The 24,107-nt window shown below is 47.0% G+C and overlaps 2 protein-coding genes across 3 annotated transcripts; both read left to right on the plus strand.

Moving 5' to 3' along the window:
* The first annotated feature begins 6,508 nt into the window (after positions 1 to 6,508).
* LOC128075540 (protein PET117 homolog, mitochondrial) lies at positions 6,509 to 7,903 on the plus strand. The gene is made up of 2 exons (XM_052672383.1): positions 6,509 to 6,694; positions 7,754 to 7,903. Exons 1-2 carry the CDS (start codon positions 6,599 to 6,601, stop codon positions 7,901 to 7,903), a joined length of 246 nt encoding a protein of 81 aa, XP_052528343.1. The 5' UTR covers positions 6,509 to 6,598.
* Positions 7,904 to 7,912: 9 nt separating this feature from the next.
* Positions 7,913 to 23,838, plus strand: KAT14 (lysine acetyltransferase 14). Of its 2 annotated transcripts, none has more exons than XM_052672187.1 (10): positions 7,913 to 8,429; positions 10,182 to 10,300; positions 12,288 to 12,409; positions 13,941 to 14,122; positions 14,600 to 15,019; positions 15,920 to 16,488; positions 17,012 to 17,148; positions 17,649 to 17,824; positions 20,625 to 20,815; positions 23,382 to 23,838. In XM_052672187.1, exons 1-10 carry the CDS (start codon positions 8,174 to 8,176, stop codon positions 23,553 to 23,555), a joined length of 2,346 nt encoding a protein of 781 aa, XP_052528147.1. In that variant the 5' UTR covers positions 7,913 to 8,173; the 3' UTR covers positions 23,556 to 23,838. The 2 variants fall into 2 exon arrangements, with proteins under 2 accessions (XP_052528147.1, XP_052528153.1); XM_052672193.1 differs by having other exon boundaries at positions 14,603 to 15,019.
* Positions 23,839 to 24,107: the final 269 nt, after the last annotated feature.

Below are 24,107 nucleotides of genomic sequence, written 5' to 3' on the forward strand. Positions count from 1 at the left end.
GAGGCCACAGCATTTCCCCAACCAGGAGAGCGATCTGCTCACCTTGGCTGAGCCATGAAGGAGGGCAGCAGCGGGTGCCAGCCAGGAGAACGTGGCGCTGGGCCTGCAGCAGCCCTGCCGTGCTTCCAAGCGCCCCGCCACGCTGACTCACTGGCTCCCAGCCTCCCACAGCCCCTGCCACTCCCAGCGTCTCCCTGTCTTTCCGCACCGATCCGTCCGCTCCTCTCCCAGCTCAGTGCTGTCTCCCTGCCACCCACTCGCCGTGGCTGTGCTCCCTCAGGCACCCAGAGCAGCCCCAGCTGCTCCCACTGTCGCCTCCAAGTGCCCCTGGAGCAGTGCGTGTGTGGCTGCCAAGCGTCACACAGCCATGAGCTCCTCACACATGCATGCTAAAGAGAAACCACTCCTGTTCATGTTCCCACCATGCTTGGGCGAGGATTCACCAAGAGCATAGCTTTCATCAGACACCAGAGAACCCACCGAGGTGCCAGGAGATGGTTGCCTGCTCTGTAGGCAGGACATATATCTATATGGCTTCTCAGGCGGGGTGTTGTCCCTTCTCTCCTCTTGCTTGGTACAGGGCTGGTTTGATCACAGGAGCAGTGCTGGTGGGCTTTGGGTCCCACTGGGCACAGAGGTGCCAGTACCCATGAGAACAAAGAGCTTCTGCTGAAGGGGCAGCTCAAGGCAGGGTAGCATATGGAAACCTTGTACTCCTTATTTCCTTCCAAGCACCACTCTTTCCCTCATCACATCCTGCTCAGCTCTCCACACCACCGCAGTTCTGCGTCCCCACGTCTCTGCTTGGATGGCGCATGCCACCCATGTGAACGCCAGGAAATATCCCCCAAAAGCCACATTTTCCCTGCATTGCTTGCCTGAAGCTCTCCTCAAGAAGGCTGCTGCCAGTGGAAGAAGGCTGGGGTATGACCTAGCCAACCCCTTCCTAAAAATAATGAGCCCCACTTCCTGCAGCTGGCACAGCTGATAACGGGGCAGGCTCCAGGCTGCGCTCCCTGCCGACCACATCTAACATCCCCCTCCAGCTCAGGGAGAAAATCTCCATCCCCAAAGGACAAATGGCATCTCTGGGGCTAGGGAGATACTTCCTCATTCCTGCAGGACGAACAGCTGCAATAAAACCCATTGTATGCATATGGGCCTGTCACACTTCTTTACCATTTCAAATGGGTGGGAGTCGACCTTTGGGAGAGAGCAGCTGGGCGGTGGGTGCATTCCCTTCACAAGCGGGTGGACACAAAGGAGCAACAAGGAGAGATGAGGATGAGATGGAGAGAGAAATAACTGTCTTGGGCTGGGCTCAGGTGCTCAGGAAACATCCCGAGGTGTTTGCAGCAGTGGAAAGAAAAGACGTTGTCTGAGAACCACTGATCCCCACTGCCTGGTCTGCCCCCGACTGGGCCAGGGGCTGTTGAGGTGCCTGATCCTCAGGTCAGGGCCAGAGCCTTCCCTCTCCTGCTCCCCCGTGCTGAGGCACAGCATCTGTTCCAACATGCCCGGAGCTGTTACCCATCAGCACGGGCACCCGCTACCTGCAAATGGCCCCAGGTGCCGCTCCCAGCAGGGCTGCTCTCAGTCAGGGCTCAGGGAAACCAGGGGCACCTTTGCCCCTCCCCAGCTTCCCGCTGAAGCCAGTTTGTTTGGGCGGCTCCAAACAGCTCCACGGCCCCAGCAGCGATCCCCGTCCTCAGGGAATCGCAGTGGTGGGGGTGCCTCAGACGGGGACGAGATCTTTTTCCAGCAGGGCCACCTTTGTCATGCAAGCTCTGGAGTGATTTCTCTCAGAATTGCTTTGACAACGTTTTTCTTTCTTTCTTTCTTTCTTTTCTTTTTCTTTTTCTTTTTTCTTTTTCTTTTTTTCCTTTTTGCACAAGGGTTTTTATCACCGATGCCCTTTATAATGTTTACCAGACCAAAAATAAAAAATTGTTTAAAAAAGAAAACAAAAAACATAAACCCCACGCCTTTTGGCATCCCTGCCCACAGCAGCCTCCCAGCAGCGTTGCCTGCCTCGCTCCGTCTGCGGACAAGGGTCTGTGAAATTGCCACCAATATAATTATAAAGAGCTGTTTTCACATCCTCCTCCTGCCGCCTCGCTGCTAGACTTTGGCCTCGACCTGCATTTCACCCGCCCTTCCCCACACCACCGGGAGCCTGGGGAGCTCCCTATCCGGGCGCCCGCTGCAGCACCCCAAAGCCCCCCGACGCTGCAGTCGGTGGGGTAGGGAGCGGGAGAGCCGTGCCCTGGGCAAAGCAGGAAGAAACGGCGGCCCGGCCCGTGCCGCGGGTTACCTGGGGCGCAGCAGGGCTCGCCGGCCAACCTGTGCGCCGGTGGCTGTAAATCCGGCAGCGCTCACAGCGGCGCCTGCCCTGCCTGCCCTCCCCTCGAAGGAGGAAACGCGCAGGCAAATTAAAATCAGAAGTAACTGTTTTACAGAGAGCCCTGCGCTGCTCTTTGCTGCAATCGAGAGAGCGGGCTGCTTTCCGCCTGGGCGTTCTCTTTTTCCTCATCATTCAGATCTTAGCGGAGTCAGACTGTGGGATGAGCAGCCCAACCTATCCGCGCTGCTGTGGGAGGGGGGCAGGGGCTCGTGGAATCCCCTCACAGACACCCTGGTAGCATTCACTTCATTGGTGCCTGGCGGAAAGTAAAACCAGCCCACGTTATGCACACGTTCGTCTGTTTGGAGAGGAGCTCACCCAGCTGAAATAACACACTTTCAGTGCGTGCATTTCGTTCATTCATATTGATTGTGGAGTCTGCATGCAGAGAAGCCCTTGGCTGCCCTCCCTCTTAATTACAGAGCAGGGACAGAAAGCCCTTAATATATTGTCATTTCCCACCTCTGTTTTTGAATTTTTTTTCGTATTGATGATGCAACACTCCCTGCCCTGCAAATCCAATGGGGAGAAGGGCTGCCTGGCCAGGTAGGCTGCACCTGAGCAATGTCCACGTTGCAGCAATCGGGTCTGCAGCTGTTGGGGGGATCCTTACATTTCTTAGAAGGGAAACGGTATTGCGGTGAGAAAAAAATGCCTGCAACACAGTAATGATAATTTCTGTCACTGTTGTTAGTACTGATGTAGTAAGAAAATCAGTGCTAACAGCAGTAGGAGAGGCTCTCTCCCTTTCAGAAATCTCTGCTCACTCATCTCCATCCTCCTGAGCCTTCTTTCTGGCTGCATGCACACAGGACAGCAGTTGGGGGATGCATTCCTGCCTGCAGCGCTGGAAAGCCCTGTTGGGCTCTACTGTGTGAAGGGGATCATGCATACTTTGGGTGGGGTCTGAACCTTCTGCCTTCCTTCTGGCTGTTTGGTGGGGCGCTGAGGGTATGCACAACTGCTGCGTAAGGAGGAAGAGCTGGCTCTGCAAAGAGGGAAACGCATCTTCAGGGTTTTCACTCATGATGCTTTGTGTGCTTGTAGATTGGTTTGTCCCTGGGAGTGAGAGGTGGGACAACTGGGGCTGTGTTCAGGCTGCAAATCAATCCTGTAAATGGATTCAGTTCATATTTTGTATCCATTCCTGTAACATCTCATGGGGTTTTCCTGGGGATTTGCAGCAGCTGACGACCTGCTAGGTGAGCTGCAAGTGAGAGCCCTGTGGGCTGGATTCTCTGGTGGATGGATTAAGGTGCTGCAGCCACCCTTACCTTCACCCTGCTCTCCAGCTTCAGTGTAACCACGCCTTCACACACAGCACAGCAAGAACTCCTCCACGCCTATCGAAAGGGCTGGAACTGGCAGATGAACACAGAAACCTTCCTGACACAGAAACTCCAACGCGGCCTCATCTGGGAGACTGGCAGACGCCTGTGCATGAACAGAGGGGAAGGGAGGGGGTGAATGAGGCACAGAGGTTGCACAAGCTTCGTTTTCTTAGGAAACCGGGATAAAAATGCCCTCTAAGCATTGACTTCAGACGCTTATTCAAGATAACTGTAGAGATCTGAGCTGTTTGCCCAGGAGGGAAATGGCCTCTAGCTTTTCACAGCCTCCTTCACATGCGAATAAACCCTTTCCTGGCTGAATTGCAAGCCCTTCTCTGGGAGATGATGCATGCTGCTATGCCCAGGCTAGCAAAGGAGGAACAGAGGCACAGGAAATAGGACATCAAAGAATAGCACAGACGCAACACGCCAGGAACCCTCTATTAGCAAACCAAGGTGTTTATTCGAGGAAACCCTAAGTGGAGAGAAACCAGGTGAGCCAGCAAAAAAAACCAAAAGGCTCTTCTGAGCCAATTTCCCTCAGCACAAGCTCAATATCTCATCTCACTCTCTGCTCCAGAGCAGTGTGGCTTGACTCCTTGCAATAAGCTACCACCAGTGGCACCACAAGTTCTGTGAGATGTCTCTGCAATGGCTCGTGGGTGGTTAAGGTTGTATTTGTTGTAGGTAACTCTGAAATCTTCTTTTTTTCCCCTTGTGCTAATCGCCAGCTGAAAGGCTTCCCCAGCAGTATCACTGCAGGGCACTTCAGTCTCCCTCCCTCCAATGCCATTCCTGCTCTCCATCCCTGCATCATGCCTCTGGCTGTATGCACACTGCCTGTCCACACCATCCAGCTGGAGAGCAGCTTTACACAAAAAGAAAGGGGGACTTTTCCACGTAGTTGCTGCGGGGTTTTAAGCCAGACCTAGTTGCCAGTCTAGCCCACAGCTAGCTTGGTTTTCCAAAAGGTCATCTCCTCAATGAGCTTACTCTGAGCATGGAAGGACAACAACTATCCAGAATGGTAGACCACAGCAGACTGACCCTGGGGAAGGTGAGCACTGCAGCAACCCTTGGCCCTCAGGAGGGATGGGAGGAAAATGGGAACACCTTGAGCCAGAACTCCCCACTGTGAAACCACAGCCTCAACTTTCCCTGTCTGGGGTTTTGGGCCCTGAAGTGATTAATGCCAGGCTCACACAGAGGCACTTGGCTTCCAGCTGGGCAAGCTGTGCCCCTCCATGGTGCCAAAGGCACTGTGCCTTGGCTCACACCCGCTCTACATCTGGCCCAACCCTGTTCTTGGCACCCGGTGGCCTTGGCTGTGCTACAAGCACTTATGCACGTCTTAATAACAGTAAACATAAAAACGTGAGCAAAACTATTATACTAAATTGAAATGCTATCATTTCCACTAATTTTACCTTTCATTTTAATCACATTTGTTCAGCAGACAGATGAAGAAGATTATAACAAGGAAGGATTGGCTTCATGCATTCAGTTTTCCGGTTCTACTCAGGGGATGTGCCCTGGCCACCTTCTCACAGCAAAGGTCCCCACTAGTGTCATCAAAGCTGACTACAGTGCAGCACCTCCATGCTCTACTTGGAAATAGCCGAGCCTGTCTTAGAGGAGCTGAAAATCCTTGTGTTCCCACCTGACAGACAGCAGTGGCAAATACTTGGACAAAAAGCATAGGAAGGAGTCAGGGATAAGACCGCCTCTCACAATAAACCTCCCATCTGCTGGTGGTAAGGAATTTGTGAGTTGAAAGCAGCAACTCAACACAGAATCATGGAATCAATAGAATGGCTCAGGTTGGAAGGGACCTTAAGCCCCTTCACCAACTCCAGCCATGGGCAGGGCTGCCTCCAATTGCTCAGACTGCCCAGGACCCATCCAACCTGGCCTGGAGTGCCTCCAGGGATAGAGGACCCACAGTTACTCTGGGCAGCAGTGCCAGGGCCTCACTGTAAAGAATTTCCCCCTAATATGGAATCTAAATCTCCTCTCTTTTAGTTTAGAGCTCACTGTTAAAGATGCTGAAGAGCACAGGTCCCAGAAGAGAATCCTGGGGGATAGCACTCATCGCCAGCCTTTACCTGGACATAAAGCCATTGTCCACAACCCTCCTGTGATCATAGAATCATACCACCCACCTCCCACAATATTGCCCATTAAAGCATGTCCCTCAGAACCACATCTAGCCTTTCCTCAAACACCTCCAGGGATGGTGACTCCATCCACCACCTCCCTGGGCAGCCTGTGCCTATGCCTCACCACTCATGTTTCTTATATCCAACCTGAACTTTCCCTAGTGCAACTTGATGCCATTCCTTCTCATCCTATTGCTGTTACCTGAGAGAAGAGGCCAACTCCCACTTCAGCACACCCTTTTTTCAGGCAGTTGTAAGAGCAGTAAGGTCTCCCCTGAGCCTCCTCTCCTCCAGACTGAACCACCGCAGCTCCCTCAGCTGCTACCCCTAAGGCTCCTGCTCCAGATCCCTCACAGCTTTATTGCCCTTCTCTGGACACACTCCAGGCTTCAGTGTCTTTCCTGTAGTGAGGGGCCCAGCACCGAACACAGCACTCGAGGCACAGCCTCACCAGATCTGAGTACAGAGGGACGATGCCCTCCCTGCTGCTGCTGGCTATACTGTTGCCGATACAAGCAAGGATGGCATTGACCTTCTCGGCCCTCCGCTACTCAGGGCTGGCGGCGGCGGTTCGACGCGCTCGGCGCTCGGCAGGGCGGGCTCGTTTCACCCCCCCCCTTCCCCCAGTCCCGCCTTTCCCCCGCGGCGGGCAGGCGGTTGTGGCGGGCGCTGCTAACGGCTGTTGGTCGTGCGCGTGCCCGGCAATGTCGAGGAGCTCTCGGGCGGTGCTGCTCGTCACCGCGCTCCTCTCCGCCACCACCATCGCGGCCGTGCACGTCCAGCAGCGGCGGGAGCGTGAGGTGAGCGGGAGCGGGGAGGCAGGCCGGCCGGCCGGCCCGGAGCGGTGTGATGCCCTCTCGTCCGTTCGCGTATTTGTACCGCTGTCAGGATGGGGCTCGCAGCCCTTTGCGCCTTCTGTGTGCTGCAGCTGTTGCTTCGTTTGCTAACCGATGGCAGGTGCCTTTGGTTCGGGCACCTGATGAGGCCGCTGCTGTGAGCTTCTCTCTCCCAAAATGCACTTCTCACTCACGGCTTCCAGAGGTGCCCGGCAAAAACCTGCCGGGTGCCTTCCCAGATACCGGCACAGGTTGCCCAGGGGCTGCGGATGCCCCTCCCTGCAGGCATTCCAGGCCAGGCTGGATGGGGCTGTGAGCAGCCTGGTCTAGGGAGAGATGTCCCTGCCCATAGCAGGGGTTGGAACGAGGTGGTCTTAAAGGTTCCTTTCAACACAAACCGTTCTGTGATTATGGGTAGCAGAGACAGAAAAGCGTAAGTAGGAAACAAAAGAGTAGCTGCAGTCTTCTTAAGGCTGTTTACATCTGCTTGGTGACTTAGCTGTCAGTGTGCAAACTGCTCATCAGTGCCGTGTGTCTCACGTATAACAAATGTTCTGGATAAGAGTACAGCCTGCAAATGAAGTGCCCTGCTGTTTCAAGAGCTTGGCGTAAGCAGGCTGTGGATCTTCAGCCAGCCTTACAGTGAGAGTTTACTAGCTTTATTTTTTTTCAAATAATAATTAAAAAAAATAAAGAGTGAGACATAAGCAAATCAAGATAAAATGGCGGTTTTTCCTTAAATTTATTTTGCCACCAAATTCTCTCCAAGCAGAATGGCACTTTTGGAGAAATTGCTTGGCTTTGGGTAGAGGCTTTGGGCAGAGATACCCGACTGTTACAGGTTGTGTCCATCCTGCACGGTGTGGGAGCTACCAGTGCACTGCAGGGCGTTATGGCTGTAGGAGGTTTGCAGAGGCAGTATGGCACGGTGAGCAGCCCTGCAAGATGGACTGGAGCCCAGGTGGGGTTGGTCAAGTTCACGATCGAACAGGCTGTGATAAACCCTGTCCCATGTGCTTTCAGAGGCTGCACAGTGGTGTCCTCAGAGATCTGGAGCGACAAAATCAGAAAAGGGAAAACATTCGCCTGCTGGAAGAGCAGATTGCTTTGACAAAGCAGCTTACAGAAGAAAGAGAGAAGATGCTAATGGAAAAGGGATCCCAGCAGTCCTAGGTGGGACCTGATTTGTTAGAGGTTTGATTCAAGGCACTTGTGATGATTGCATTCTAAGTACTTTCAAGTATTTCAGTAAACAAAGATCAGCTGTGGAAGACTGTTTCTTTCAGCCACGTTGTATTCCTGTACCAAAAGCCATAGGGCACACACAAAATATTTCTTCCATCACCAGTACTTTTGGAGACGTGGCACATTCAGTGTGGATGGACTTGTGAATGCGGGGAGGACGGGCTCATGCAAACCCCATCCTGCTGTAGGCCATGAAGGATGGCTAATAACGTCCACATGAGCGGGCTGCTGAGCCGCCATGACGATGAAGCCACGAGGACTTCGACTTCGGAGGGCTTGGAGGAGGGTGAGGTGGAAGGGGAAACCCTCCTGATTGTAGAGTCTGAGGACCAGGCCTCGGTGGATTTATCCCATGACCAGAGTGGAGACTCACTGAACAGTGATGAAGGTGATGCGTCCTGGATGGAGGAGATGTCCTACTACTGCGAGAAGTGCCAGAAGTGGATTCCAGCAAGTAAGAGGGCTGGCTTTGTTGTTTCTTGTAGCCTTTCCCAAGTGCAATTGGCATCACCAGGGTTGTGATTTACAAGGTGTCTGTGCTGTCTTGTTTGCTCTGTGTGACTTTCAGTTAGCTATGTCCTGGGGATGGGGTGAAAGTGCTGTCTAGGTGTAGCACAGAGCCCAGCTGCCTCATGCTGCTTGTTCTGTGTGTTGGGCACCTCAGCCCATGAGCTGTGTGGGTGTCGTTAGCTGGTGTTCCCTGCAAGAAGGGGGGCTGTCTGCTCTAATTACTGCCAAACAAGGATAGGACATCAGAAGTGCACATGCTGTCCTGAGGCCTGTCACTGGCATGCCAAGGGACTTTGGCCAAGTGAGTTGTCCTCTCAGTCCTCTCAAATAAAGAACTCTTTCTGCAAAGGTCTGTGGAGGAACCCTTTGGATGTGGAGCCACTTCTCTTTTTTATTGTTTTCTTCCCTAGTTAGCTTGCTGCATGTGTGTAGCATATGGATAAATCTCAGCACTAATGATTTTCTGATAATGTGAATTTAATTTAGCTTTTGCAGAAGTGTGTCTAGCTTTGGGAGGTGCTTGGAGCAAGCTAGATAACTAGATCCCTTTGCTGTTGCTGCTTGACATAAGATGTATGCTGCTACCAAAATAGCAGGCTTTACATTAGGAATTCTAAGCAGTTGGTTCTATTATTAGATCCAAAACCTAGGTATTGCTAAGCACTGCTTTTTGTTGCTGTTTTGTTATCTAGTTGTTGTGTTTTTATTATTTCTGTGTTTAGCATTATGGAACTCTTCATTGTGACACCTATTTCACAGCTGTATCAGAGCTGCCCTTATTAATATCCTAGAACTTGCCACAAGTCTAGTGTAGAAATCCCTCAAGGCATGGTGTAAGCATTGCTAGTAATGTGGTGGAGCCAGCATAGTACTGTTAAAATGATGCTGTGCAGACAGTGGGACATATTAGCTTGAAATGTATTAATAATAATAATAAAAAGGAATAGAGTTAAAGGTAGCATGAGATCTCAGGGCACTCAATTTAACACTCAGTTTGCTCTGTTTTACAAAGATAGATGTTCCTCTTGTTGCTGTGGAACAAATCCCCAGAGCAGTAATGAAAGAGATGGAATGCTTTTAGAGGCAGACCTTTCCTGTATTTCAGAAGTGCCATAATCCTCTGTTTCCCTCTCTTCTGATTTTGCTTTCTTTCATCTCTGTTGCATTTAGGGATCCTGATTTTTTTTTTTTTTTTGTCCATTGTTTGCTGTTGAAGCAGAATTAGAACATTTAGCTTTTAATGTGTGCTGCTTTATATTTGTCTCTACCCCAGTAGATGACATTTATTCAAACTTCTTGCAGGGTTAGCAGATCAGCTGTTTTTTTTTTGTTATTTGTTATCAAGTAGAATGGGGAAAATGGCTATTTATTGCAACATATAGATTATTCTTGGGAAGCAAAAACTAATGAAAAATGTGGAGGAAGTCCTTTGGCTGTGTTCTTCTGCTAAGTAGAACGAGACTTTCTAACGCCTGTGCTTTTTTGATAGTCACTGCTGGCTGCTGCAACTGTAAAATGAACCCATACCTTACATTACAGCTTGTGCCAGCACTTGTTGGGTACTGCTTGGGTCTTTGAACTCTAGGAAAAGGCAAAAGTGCTTTTCTGCCTGATGTTGTAGGGAATCCAGATCTTTTTTGCAGCTTTTCTTTGTATGAAAGGACTGAAAGTGTGATCTTTTGCCTATTGATTTTAGGTCAACTGAGAGAACAGCTCAGCTATCTCAAAGGAGATAACTTTTTCAGATTTACTTGCTCAGATTGCTCAGAAGATGGGAAAGAACAATTTGAGCGGCTGAGATTAACTTGGCAACAAGTAAGTACAATGTCTGTGCCAGGAGAACGACCACAGCACTTTAGAGAATTGTTGTTTGTTATGTATGTATTACCTAGAAAAGGAGGATTGGGTACAGATGACAAACATATGAGTGAACTGCAGAAATTAATTAGTAGAGGATTGCCTGCAGATTAGAATTTGAGTATTTGGCAAGTAAGTTGCAAGATAATCACACAAACCACATTCCTCCTCTTTTTCCCTCCTCACTCATGTTGCACGTGAATTTCATGGCTTCAGGCAAATTTGGAAAAGCAAAATGCAACTTGGCTTCTAGGCATGAACAGTTTTTTGTATATACAAGCAAATATAAAACTAGTGAGGTGGCAGCACACAAACAGAAAGCTTGCCAGTTCCCTGAATGCAAAGCTCTAACTTGGCTCCTTGCTTACTAACAGTTCTTGCTGGATTCTGCAAGTTCAGTCACTTACACACCTGAGCAGTCAAAATATTCTGCATTAGACAGCAACCACTGTGTGGATAGGGTGATGCATGTCTTGCTCCCAGTAGAGTGCAGATTTACTTTGAGGGGCACGCAGGAAGTGCCAATTGCTTTTGCATAAATGGATTTGATCAAGTGGTAGCTACTGCCCAGCATTAAGTGCTTCCAAATGCTGAGCACTGGGAGGTGTATACAAGACATCTTTCTGCTCTTTGTGACAGAAGTCGTGTGCTGTCTCATAGATCATTTCAAACATCAGGTGTAAGTTCTGCAGTGCTTTCTGCTGGCGTCCTGTGTAGGGCTGCAGGGTGAAAAAGTCAGTGTTGCCAACTGTGCACCAGAGAGCAAAGTCAGCAGCTTTATGCTCTGCCCTCTTCAGCAGAATGGAAGGAGGGTGGCATGTCAGAGGGAGAGATGGAATCAGAACTGGTGAAGAGGAAAGTCTCCCTAGGCAGGGACAGGGAGGCGACTGTCCCCATCTACTGTGCCCTTGTGAGGCCCCATCTGGAGTTCTGTGGCCCCAACATGGGAAAGAAGCGCAGCTTTTGGAGCCTTCTCTCCAGAGGAGGGCCACGAAGATGCTCAGAGAGCTGGAGCACCTTTCCTATGGAGACAGGGTGAAGGAACTGAACTCGTTCAGTTTGGAGAAGAGAAAGCGGAGAAGAGACCTCATTGTGGCCTTCCAGCATTTGAAGGGAGTTGATGAATGTGTTGGAAATCAACTTTACATGGGTAGGTAGTGATAGGAAAAGGGGGAGTGGTTTTAAACTAAAGGAGGGGAGGTTTAGATTAGATGGCAGGGGGAGGTTTTTTCCTGAGAGTTTGGTGAGGTGCTGGAACAGACTGCCCAGAGATGATGTGGATGCCCTGTCCTTGTGGGTGGGGCCTGGGCAACCTGATCTAGTATTTGATTTAGTGGCAGCCTGTGCCTGTGACAGGGTACTTGGAACTTAGAGATCTTTGGGGTTCCTTCCAACCCAAGCCATTCTGTGATTTGGAGACAAACTTAATTTTGCATACCAAGAAATATTAGAAGATGTTATGTGATTTTTTTTACATAGTTTAGCCTGCGTTCAGTTTAATATGCAACAGTAAATATCTGGGAAGACTCTGATTGCTATGTTTCTGATGAATAAGGTAGTGGGATTGCTTGTCACAATTCTTTTTGTCTTTTGAAAAAGACTCTTCATACTTACACACTGCATTCAGATCCCAGTTGCCATATGACTGATTTATCCCACTGCAGAAGTTTGTGTTTCTTCATAAACCTGTGTAATTAAGCAGCTTTTATTCCCCTAGGGTGGTGAAATCTCTGGGGGGGGAAAAAGACAGAAGAATGTTCATCTAACAATAGAGAGATGAGAAAAGGCAGCATGAAAGAAAGACTGCAGAAATTGCCTAAGAGATGTTGCAAAATAAGATATCTATGAGGCTGCAAAGATTTGTGTGCATAGCGTCACACAGTTGGGTGCAGCTCACCAGGAGAAGCAGAAAAGGTGCACTGGTTTCCACTGCTTTCTGTTCCAGGTTGTCATGCTGGCAATGTACAATTTGTCTCTGGAAGGAACTGGCCGTCAGGGGTACTTCAGATGGAAAGAAGATATTTGTGCTTTTATTGAGAAACACTGGACTTTCTTATTAGGAAACAGGTAAAGACATGCTGTGTCCTGGAAGCTTTGGTTGGTGAGCTGAATGAATTAAAAGCTGGTATACAGGTGGGCAACGTGAGCCCTGGTTAGTTAGGGATGTCTTTGTTGAGTCTAGCTAGCCAGAAAATTGAAGTATTTAATGCTAAGAACCTGAATATAGGCATGAGGGGCAATCTTGAGGAAAAAATAAGCATTTCTCAATGTGAAGGGGAAAAAAAGCAAAATAAAAAATGTAGCCATGTAGCTGCATATGTTTTGGAGTTATTTCTTCATTTAAATACTGTATGAACCCACAAAGCTTTTCAGTCTGACTAAATTTTCACAGCAGATGGGCTAATCCTGACGTCATCTGTCTGGACTTGAAAGAAAGAGCTTCAGCAAAGTACTCTGTTCCTCAGCTCCAAAGTTTGTATGATCAAGTTCATGACAAAGGGAAGCTGGGCTTTGTCTTCTAGTTTGTTTTGGATCTTAATAAAATAGCTCTTAATAGGTGTTGCACAGTACAGTAAATTCTTTCTCACTCGGTGTGTACTGAGGAGGAAGCTGTTAGAATGAGAACCCTTCTCATAAATGGTAACTTGTGACAGTGTCTTGTGCCTTGCGTAAGTGAATGTTGTGTTATTTTCTAAGCATACTGCCACTGTCAAAATCAAATGTCACTGTTAATGCATGTGCTATGGAGGCAGAAAAAGAATTGAGCAAGCCTAGGAAGTTGTGTATTTATTGGTTTCACAGACTTCCTCCTGGCTTCAAGGATTGGCCTTTTCTCCCTGTCCAGATTTGTTGTTTGCTTTCATTGCATGCCTGTGCCTCGTTGCTCTGTACCCAGCAATGTTAGTCCCCTCTGGAAACCAACAGGACTCTGGCAGGAGGGCAGCTGATGGCCAGTTGTCTCTCTCTCAGGGAGCCTTGCCTCTCAGTGTTTGCTGCTGCCTCCTGAGACCTGCCTTATGGGCGAGGTAGTCCCTGCTCTGATTGATTTCAGATGAAATGAGTACTGGCTTGAGTCTGTTGGTTCCCTTCTTTGCCTGGATTAGCCTCTGGTGGAGCAGGGACAGCTAAACCATATGTGTGACAGTTCAGGAGCCGCTGTGGTGTTCATGCTTGCCAGATCTAGTCGCTCCAGACTCTGAACTGGGACATTTGATGCTAATCTCCCAGGTTTAAAGGGCACTGCAGGGGTGCTAGTGGCAGAATTAGCCTGTCCTCCATCAGATACGTGTATCGCAACTCACTGTCACAAGAAGAAAAATAACATCTCGCTGTGCTCAATTTGTCTGGCGTTTATGGAACGTAGGTATGCAGCACTTTGTCAGAGCCTGTTGATTGTAGGTTGTCCTTTTTCTGAGAAGAAATTCTTTAATCCTTTCTCTGCTGGAGGACTGGAATTGAGGGAGTACGTAATCCCGCTGTGTCAGTCAGCGCCTGAAGCCCTCTGCCCTTACCATCTCTGAGCAGTGGGGAGGCTTAGGGGTGAAGGCACAGCTGGTGAGTAGGGACCTAACGCTTGTTTTCATATCTCCCACTGTAGGAAAAAGACCTCGACATGGTGGAGCACAGTTGCTGGCTGTCTCTCTGTGGGGAGCCCCTTGTATTTCCGCTCAGGAGCCCAGGAATTTGGAGAACCAGGGTGGTGGAAACTGGTTCATAATAAACCCCCAACAATGAAACCTGAAGGGGAAAAGCTGTCTGCATCCACACTAAAGGCGAAAGGTAACTGTTTCCCAGATGGGATATAGATTCCTAGCTGGGCCAGAGCTGATAGAGCTGGAAAACATGACAAAAGTTTGCTTAAAAGAAAAGCCTTTTATATTTTGTTTCCTTTTTGCAGTGTGCTAACTCATTTAAAGGCTTTTGAGATCTGTGTGGGCTTTTTTGGTGGTGTTTTTTTTCTTTGCAACTGAAATCTGTGATTCTTCTGTTCTTCTTTACCCTAGGGAGTGTTTTATTTTGTTTTCATTTTGTTCACGCTAAATGCAAATTCCCTTCAGTGTAGAGGAGCAAGAACAGAGTTTAAGTGAGGTTTTAATGACGCATTGACTTTGCTATATGCCTTGAAGTAAATTTCATGTATATCTTGAAAACAGATCCTCTCAAGTTTCAAGGCAGCGTGTTCTTATCACTATATAGTACGTATACAGTGATTGCAGGAGCTAAGTGTATGTTAGAATAAGCAAGCTACTTCTTCAGCAGCTTCAAAGCCACCTCTGGATCCCATCATTACTGTGGAAGGTCTCAGGAAACGGGTAAGCCGCAATCCAGTTGAATCGGCCATGGAGCTGAAGGAGAAGAGGTCTCGCACTCAGGAAGCCAAGGATATTCGGAGAGCCCAGAAGGAGGCAGCCGGCTTCCTGGACCGTAGCACTTCCTCCACTCCTGTTAAATTCTCCAGTCGAGGCCGTCGTCCCGACATTGTCCTTGAGAAAGGAGAGGTGATTGACTTTTCTTCTTTGAGCTCTTCAGATCGCACTCCTCTGACAAGCCCTTCTCCTTCCCCATCTCTGGATTTCTCCGCTCCTGGCACGCCAGCCTCGCATTCAGCTACTCCTAGCCTTCTCTCAGAAGCAGATCTCATCCCTGATGTCATGCCACCACAGGCCCTGTTTCATGGTAAGAGTTGCTGTATTTTTCTCTTAGTAATAAGCTGCACATAGTTGTCAAGAAGGAGACATTAAAAAAAAGGAGCTCTCAAAGCTGCAGGATTTTTTAAAGTTAAGATGGTTGCAGACTAGTGATCCATAGCGAATGCTGGCAGTTCCCTGGGGAGCCAGACCTCATTCTAATCTGGAAGATAGAGAGTAAATCTTATTGTTGGAAGGAAGGTAGTCAGAGAATCATAGAATCACCAAACTTGGAAAAGGCCTCCAAGATTATCTAGTCCAACCATCCACCTACCACCAATATTTTCCCACTAAATCATGTCCCTTAGTACAACACTGAATGTTTCTCAAACACCTCCAAGGACGGTGACTCCATCACCTGCCTTGGCAGCCAGTTCTAGTGCTTGACCACTCTTTTGGAGAAGAAATTTTTCCTTATATCCAACCTCAACCTCCCCTGAATCAACTTCAGGTGATTCCCTCACGACTCATTGAATCACATTCTGCAGAGCAACAAATGCTGTTCGTTTGTGACTTGTAATTGTTACATCACTTTAAACAAAGCTTCTCCAGGGTATGCTAGCTGAAGATAGAGCTCATCAGTTCACCATTTGATTGTGTTCAGGAATTTTCAGCAACTTAATATTTGAGCTTTACAGCTCAGTGTGTGTGATATTTTTGGATGCCAAATTGCGAGGTATCTTAGAAGGATCAATTCTGTGTCCCGAAATTGGACTCCTTAATGCATTCTCTGTCCCAAATCTGGAGGCCTAGAAGTATACAGAAAATTGAGTCTGTTGGGTATCCCACAGTATTGTTCCTTAGCAGAAAAGTTCTTCAAGAGCCCCTTTTGCAATGGGATTTGTGTGTTTACGTTTTTCTTCCTGGATTATTATGGTGTTTTGAGCAGATGATGAGGAGATGGAAGGAGATGGAGTCATAGACCCAGGAATAGAGTATGTGCCTCCCCCAAGTGGGACTGCTGGTGCTGGGACCATGATAGCAAGTAGAAAAAAAGTGAAGACAGCTGAGCAGATCAAGCAAGAAGTGGAGAGTGAAGAAGAAAAAACAGAAAGGATGGAAGGTGACAGTGAAGATCCTGAAGAGTCAAACACGCCTCTGCAGTTGAGGGGAAGAGACAAGAGGAAACCACAGCTGGAAAAGGATGCCAAACCCAGAGCTCCCAAGCATACCTCTGTTAGCATCTATGAGGAGAAGCTGCTGCTGAAGAGACTGGAAGCCTGTCCCAATGCCCTGAGCATGACCCCAGAGGCCCGGAGACTGAGGCGCAAGCTGATAGTCAGGCAAGCCAAGAGGGAAAGGGGGCTGCCACTTTTTGACTTGGACCAGGTCGTGAATGCTGCACTGCTCTTGGTTGATGGGATTTATGGAGCCAAAGAAGGTGTTTCCAGGTCCCCAGTAGGGCAAGCGACCTACAGAACTACGAGTCAAGACTTCAGGATCTTGGACAGATACCAAGTGAGTGCCATTAAATCTAAGTGATCCTTTGACTCTAGTTGTTCTAGAGTTTTTGCTGCAAGCAGCAGCATCACCTTTTGAATATCTGGCCTGAGAAGTTGAAAGATGTATGTGAACAAGGCTTACTATGACTTGGAGCTGTGTACTCGCTGATTATTTCACAAGCTCCAGTTTTTTTCCTCAGGAAATGCTCAGTCAGCACAACTGTCTGTCAGTATAAGTACCACAGATTTCTATGTATTTGTACTCCAGTCCTGCCCAATAAACCATGGTGGTACCCAACTATTCTTTCATGCCATGTAGGAAAGAGGTTACCTGGAGTGCTTCGCTGTGCAGTAAGTGCAGCTCGAGCTACGGCTGCTGAATCTGTGAGTGCACTGCAGTTCCTCTGAGGTGGGACAGTCATCCTGGGGGCCAGATCATCCTGTTGTAATGAGAAGCCCTTTTTCTTTGTTATGATTCCCTTGTGTTAAGTCATTGACTAGTTTTCCTGAAATGTTCTGAATTTTTTTTGTATGTGCAGACAGTGCTGCCTGCCATGAAGGGATATCGACAGCAGACAACAAAGTTCCTGTATCGACTGGTAGGGTCAGAAGACCTGCTTCCAGACCACAGCATTGTCAGTCCTTACACGTCTCGTGTCCTGAAACCGTACATCAGGTACAGGTGGCCAGAGGTTGAATTTGCTCTTCACTTTGGAAACAACAGCCTACCTTTTGTGGCCTCTGAGCAAGAGGTGTTCTTGAGGGAGAGGATGCTTTTCTTCTGGGCAGCCATCCTCGCTCACTGCTGTACAATTCAGTATCCTGTGGTAACTTTGGAAAGATAGTTTTGTTTAGCTGAATAATTAAACTGGCATTAGAAAGGGGAGTCTCCAAGGGAAGGGGAGCAGGGCAGAGGAGGAACCATGGTTCTTAGGTGCAAGTTGTGCCTGCTCTTGGGTCAGACCCATAATATCCTTGGTGCAGCCATAAAGTCTGCCTCAATGTGCTTTGGATCTCTGACACAACAGTGCTATTGCTGAGCAATATGCTGTGTTCCCACATGAATGGAAGACTGTTCTTTTGTTCCAAGTAGAGCATGTCAGAAAATATTTTATGGACTGCAGTGGCATTGTTCCTCACTTGCCTTCTGTGTTTGCTTTTCATGTTAATTGGCAGGCGTGATTATGAGACAAAGCCCCCCAAACTGAAGCTGCTGGCAGAAATCTGGGCGTATCCACACAGGAATGATCTCAGCTGGAAGGCTGAGCCAGAAGCACCCATTGATTACTGCTACGTTCGCCCTAATCACATCCCTACTATAAACTCTATGTGCCACGAATTCTTCTGGCCTGGTAAGATTCCTTCGATGCTTGGTTTTCTAAGAAGGAAGTGGTTTTATTCAGAAAAGAAAGCATTCTGGGGCCAAACTTTTCTTCAGTTGGTGTCTGGCTCAGTTCTTAAAAAACCATTATCTGACATCATAGGAATGTGGTTGAGATGGAGACGTGGGTTTGGTGTCTTTGTCTTTTGAGATCATTTAGAACTGGGCAATTAGGCCCTAATTAGCACAGCACTTAAAGAAATAGGTTATTTTGAGTAACATCATTGATGCCAGTAGAAATAGTCAGTTACTAAAATAAAGGAACCAGTTGAACCTTTTGCTGTGGAGGTTTGGGAGTGGGCTGAATGTAAACAATTTTATACCATAGGTCTAATGCTCATTGAAGTGAAATCTAGGAATCACACTGCTACAAGTTTCAGTGTTGTGTTCTTTATTTCTTCAAGGCTTGATATTTGCAATGTATGAGAGAGTTTGAATATTGATTTTTATGTATCATCTCTTTAATTGTAAGATCCCTGGGGCAGCGGCTGCCCTTTATTGGGTGGAGTTGGGGCAACAGTTAGACTGTAGCCTCTAACTCTTGTGAAATAACAGCAGTGAAGCTTCTGATTAGAAGTCAACACTGCAGAGTAATTCGGAAAAGCCCAGTGTAAACAGTCCACGCCTTTATTCCAAATAACTGTTTGCTTTACATTTTGATTTGCAGATAATGATTCAACGTTGGTTGTAGTTCAGCTGTGCTCCTAAGCTGCAGTCAGGATCAGAGCTCTTTGTGCTACTTATTGTTCAAACTGTACATTCCAGGGGAAGATGGCTTGTGAAAGGCAAGATATGCCAAGTTGGGAACTCACAAGATACGGCAATCCTGACAGAGACAGAACCCTTTTGTCATGGTCTATCCTCTTTTGATAATGCATTTGAAGTTCTGGCCAAGTTGGGTTGTGCATTCATCAAGCTTTTCAGGACTCACCTTGTCTTATTTAACATAAGGAGCGTGGGTGTGTTCCACCCTACTAGGGACTGTGCATCATTAAATCAGAAAGCTGACACTCCCAGTCTCTAAAATTCAAAATCTTTTCCAAGGTGTAAATTTTCTGAGGTTGGGGCTGTAATATTATTGCACCTTGATCTATTTTAGCAGGAGATGTAAAGCACAGTGTCTGTGTGGGCACCAGAGGTTTAGTTTACGCTGGGCTGGTGCAGCTGCTGATTAGCTGGGGATGGGATGCACGGCTGTGAGGATGTCATAGCAGTGGTGTTCAGAGAAACAGAATCATTTAGATTGGAAAAGACTTTACAAGATCATGAAGGCCAGCTGTCAACTTGACCTATCAGGTGCACTGTCATTGAACTGTGTTTAGTGCACTTCAGTGCACTCAGTGCCTTCTAGTAGTGAGACTGTCTCACCGACTGAGTTCTTAAGTCATAGGCACTTCCCCAGGTGGGGTGAGTCCAGACCTTAGTTCTTACACATCTCTAAGTCCTTCCTGTCAAAACTTTTCTTGTTTATCTCAAGGCAGAAACAAGCTGAGGGGTAGTTACCTCAAATGAGCTGAAGTGAAGCAAGATTCCTCCTTGTTGTCTCTCATGCTATCTTGTGCCTTCATGCCCCAACGGGAAACATCTCCTGAGCAGACGAGTGGTAAACTGTACTGAGCTAAGCGTCTTCCTGCGGGTACAGCACTGCTGCACCACCACCAGAGCACTCAGGGCAGTGTGGTGTTCCTGTACAGACATGCTCTGAGGCACTTCACAGTCAATTGCAGCCTTGAGATAATTAACGCTGCTCCCTATTGCCAATCAATTCCTCCTACATCTTACTCCACCCGTCTTACTCTCGAGCAAGAAAATAATTCACCCACTTTTTTAAGCCTAGTGCTTTCTGAAGTCTCACATCTCATTATGAGTGATAAACATTACTGCAGAACGTACTGTGCTGTTTTGTTACCCCCTGTTACAGGAATATCTCAGATTGCCTATGTGAGGCTGAAATAGACAGTGTGATCCTGCACCTTGTGTAGGGCTTGTCTACGCAGACAAATTACCGAGCACTTTTCTGTGCTGTGAGCCAAATGCTTGGCCCTAGCATGCTGTCTAGATGCTCTTAGGCTGCACCAGCCATGTGATTGGGCAAGGTTACAAACTCCACACAGAAGCCAGCTGGTGCACTCTGCGTTGCTCCCCTTTGCTTGCAGACAGGTCCTTTGGCATTTGCCGGTTGCGGTAGTAACGGTGTGTGTCTGCCTGGTGCTGGCAGGCACAGATGGGTGAAGTAAGCCCTTGTCCTTCAATGTTACTGCGGCCCCAAGAGCCGTAGGCAAAGGGGATCCCAGATTTACTGGGACCTGATCCAGAAAATATTTGCATATGTGCAAGTGTCTTAATCCATATACGTGTTTAGGACTGGATCCAACAGACTGCTGATACGGCTCAGGATACAAACCAAGGAAAGTTTAATTGGGTACTGAGATTGTTATTAATTTTTAAAATATTTTTTAAACCATTCCTTTTCTGATTTTTGAGTTTTACCTTTAGCTAATTTGGCTTTAGTTTATTTCTCCAGAACAGGTAAGCAGGTTTTTCCCTCTTGTGCATTCTAACTGCTGCGTCCATTGTTATCAGTGGCAAAAGTCTCATCTTGTTTAAGTGTTTGGTTGAAGCATCTGTCAGTCACAGGGCTTGGAAATGGATAAGAGGAAGAAATCAAGTAACTGGGCTTAAAAATCTAAATTTCCATGCAAGTGTGACAGTGTAGCCCTGCTTTCCATTTGGTTTGTAGTGCTTTCAACTGTTTATTTCTTTTTTTGTAGGAATTGATTTGTCAGAATGCCTACAGTATCCAGACTTCAGTGTTGTTGTCCTTTACAAAAAAGTTATCATTGCCTTTGGCTTTATGGTGCCAGATGTGAAATACAATGAAGCTTACATCTCTTTTCTGTTTGTTCACCCTGAGTGGAGAAGAGCTGGAATTGCAACCTTCATGATTTATCATCTTATCCAGGTAATAGAAAAAAAAAAAAGAATCCCATGTCTTTGCTAAAGCACCAGCTCTCCCTTCTTCCTGGTATGTACGTGTGCACATGTTCAAGAGTAGGTAGTGCTGTGTTCCCCCTTTCCCCTTGCCCTTTGTTTGCTCATATAGCTGCACAGATTGTCATGTAGGAAGATTTATGGGGGGAAGTTGCTTGAAAAGCAGAAACTGAAATGTGCTTAGAAGACTGTGTTGCTAAGGTCCTCAGAATTAGTGAGGTGATGGGGTCTTTTGGGATTAGGTGTGCTTATTCCAGTGGTCAGTAGTTCCCATAACAGCAATCTTGTAAATTTGGGAACGGAAGGGGAAAATAGTGCTAATATTGCAGTTGGTATATATGGCATTTTTTCTTATCTACACCTGGAAGCTTATTCCAGTGCAGTTGTGTTAAATCACTTAACTGATCGTAGTCGTTCTCCTTCACTTCTAATATGCTGGATAAAATCCAGCGGAGTCGAAGATAAAGAATAAGTGTTTGCAACCTCATTCATATTTGTTCAGACCAGCTGGTACCAGGCTTTGTTGCACAAGGACACTTGGGAAAATTAATCTGAGCTAACTAAGGACAACTCCTTAAAAATTAAAGTAGTTAAGCTTCATGAAACCACTGAATGAATGCTCTTATTAAGGTATCCTTAATTCCGTTACTTTCTTGAATTGAATTGCATGAAAGCCAGTGTAATTTTGAGTAAGGGTACAGACAGATGTCCTTATCAGAGCCCAGCTGTACTTCCTCAGGACCCAGTTTTAGCACTCCCTGAGCTCTCTTGGCAGAGCTGCTGTTGTGAAGTGTTCCTTAACTTGGTTTAGTTGAGATAAGTTGCACTAGCAAGAGCTCATCATTGAAACTGCTTTCACTAATGTTTATTTGGTTAAAGAGAGAATGAGTTCTAGCAGATCTGTAGAAACAGTCATTTGTACCTCAGAAAAGCAGTTTCTACTGCGAGTAGCTCTTCTTGGCCACCCGTGGGTAATGCTACCAACAAAGCTTTCTGCAGTGCCCACCTCTCACTGGTTGTTAGTTTGTGTCAGCACATAGGGCAATCTATTTTAAATTCACCCCTTGCCTTTCCTGAACATCTCCACCTTAAAGCATTTAACTAAATTGCTGTGAACTGTAGACAGCTGATGTGAGATGTCAGCTCCCAGTGGGAACAGGCATGGGAGGTGAGCTGAAGTTTGCAGGGATCCAGCAGCTGGACTCTTTCCTGGCTGGGATGTGTTTGCAAGTCAGCTGTGCAAAATCACCACAAATATTTTTAGGACCCATCACAGCCAATTAATTCTAATTCTACTTTCAGGTGAACTAGCAAAAAAGCTTATCGTGTTGAGGAGAGCCAAGTAGGGCTGAGGCTGATTGGACTCACTAGCAATGAGACATCGCCGTTGTGTGTTTGGCTCATGTTAGATTTATTTTTGCATTGCTGCACATTTGTCAGTGGTAGACAGCATGGGCTGACACCAGGGGCTGTTCTCTGTAGCTAAGGCCAACTCTGTGCACTGTTTGGATGGAGGGTAGTGTTTCATTCTCAGTAGGTAAAGATCAATGTGCTTATTTTGGGGATGATTTATTGGGAACAGCATAATCTAACAAAAAATGCTTTGAAGCAAGTAGTGCTTTGATGATGGACTTGTTTGCAGAAATTACCTTCTAATGCATCTGGCCCAGAGTGCCAAAGTATATCTTCTTGATGATCTCAGCCTCTTTTTCCCCAAGGTGGTTCCTGAGTATTTCAGTTTGTTGTTTTTTTTCTTTTCCTTAAATCCTGATGAGAGCTTTTCACTTGGAATGATATGCTGTGTAGAGTTCCTTGAGTGCTGTTACTACTTAAAGTTACCACATGTTCAACATATATAGGATGCTATTAAAGCACTAAAGGAAAGCAGGAAACACTGTGATATTATTAGTTTATCAGAGAGAAAGGTGCCCAGTATGACCTTGGATCTTTATGGTAACTTCAGCAATGCCAATTGCTGTCAGAACTGAATTCTCTTGCCTTCTCAGGAGATGCGTGCCATGCCCTGCAGGATGGGAGAGGAGCTGGGTGTTATGTGGAGGAATTCCAGTGTGACAGCCCAGAGGTGCACTGGCGTTATAGCACAGTCCCAGAGAGTTCAGCCCTGTTTGCTAATGGGGAGGAGCACAGCACTTGATCCTTTGGCGTGTTTTGTCTTTTCTTCAGGCTGTTGTCACTAAGTATTTGAGATTAGTGCAGTACACTGAGGTTATTTTTAATTAACAATTACTTAGAAATTGACGATGGGAAGCTTACAGATGAGAATCCAAAGCTTTGATTTCATTGTCAGAGTCCGTGTTTCCCAGAAACAAAGGCTTTGAGGAAGAGCAGTATTGCCTTCATGTTTCAGCTGGTGCTGTGTGTGATAATGTCTGTGTTGAGGCCTAGGATTTTTCTCACATTTTCTCAGTAACTTAAATACCAAAGCTGATGAATCTCTTCACCTCCGCATTTCCCCAGAGGCTTTTCATTCTCTTGCTGTGATGATTTTTTTTTTTTTTTCCCTCCTCCTCTGCCAGACCTGCATGGGCAAAGATGTAACCCTTCACGTCTCTGCAAGCAACCCCGCCATGCTGCTCTACCAAAAGTTTGGATTTAAGACTGAAGAATACATTTTGGATTTTTATGACAAATATTATCCCTTGGACAGTAAGGAGTGCAAGCATGCATTCTTTCTCAGACTGCGGCGCTGATCTACCAGAGCCACTGTGGGATCTGTGAAAAGCCTAGCCTGTCGAGCAAGGTACTACCGTGGCTTTCAGCACAGGATGCTGGCAGTCACAGGAGAGCTGGAACGCACATTGGCCTTTTTCGACAGGACTTCTAATATCAACAGTGCTATGTTGTGTGCTGCAAGTGCAATCCGAGAGGATTGATTCACACTCTCTGAGGGACAGGCCCAGAAATGCCAACAGAAACATGCTGAAGCCACTGAAAGACAGAGATTCTTATGCAGTTTTCCTGACACTTTGGGGATTGCCACTGGAGAAAAAGGGAAGAAAAAAAAAAACCCCAAAAAACAAAAACACCAGAACTTGTCACTTCAGAGGAGCCCTGTGGATTTCAAATTTTGAAACCTATCCCAAGTTACAGGGTTTTTGTTTATGTTTTGTTTATGGAAAATGAACATCTAAACTTAAGTCATCTACAGTGTTTCTGCGATTTGATTGCTCTGTTAGGAGCCACGTCTTGAATCCATGAAGGGAATCCAATATCAGTGACATAGTTGGATTCAGACTTTAGGA

Source organism: Tympanuchus pallidicinctus, unplaced genomic scaffold (genome assembly GCF_026119805.1).
Source record: "Tympanuchus pallidicinctus isolate F22 unplaced genomic scaffold, pur_lepc_1.0 scaffold1, whole genome shotgun sequence".
NCBI classification, from domain to species: Eukaryota; Metazoa; Chordata; class Aves; order Galliformes; family Phasianidae; genus Tympanuchus; species Tympanuchus pallidicinctus.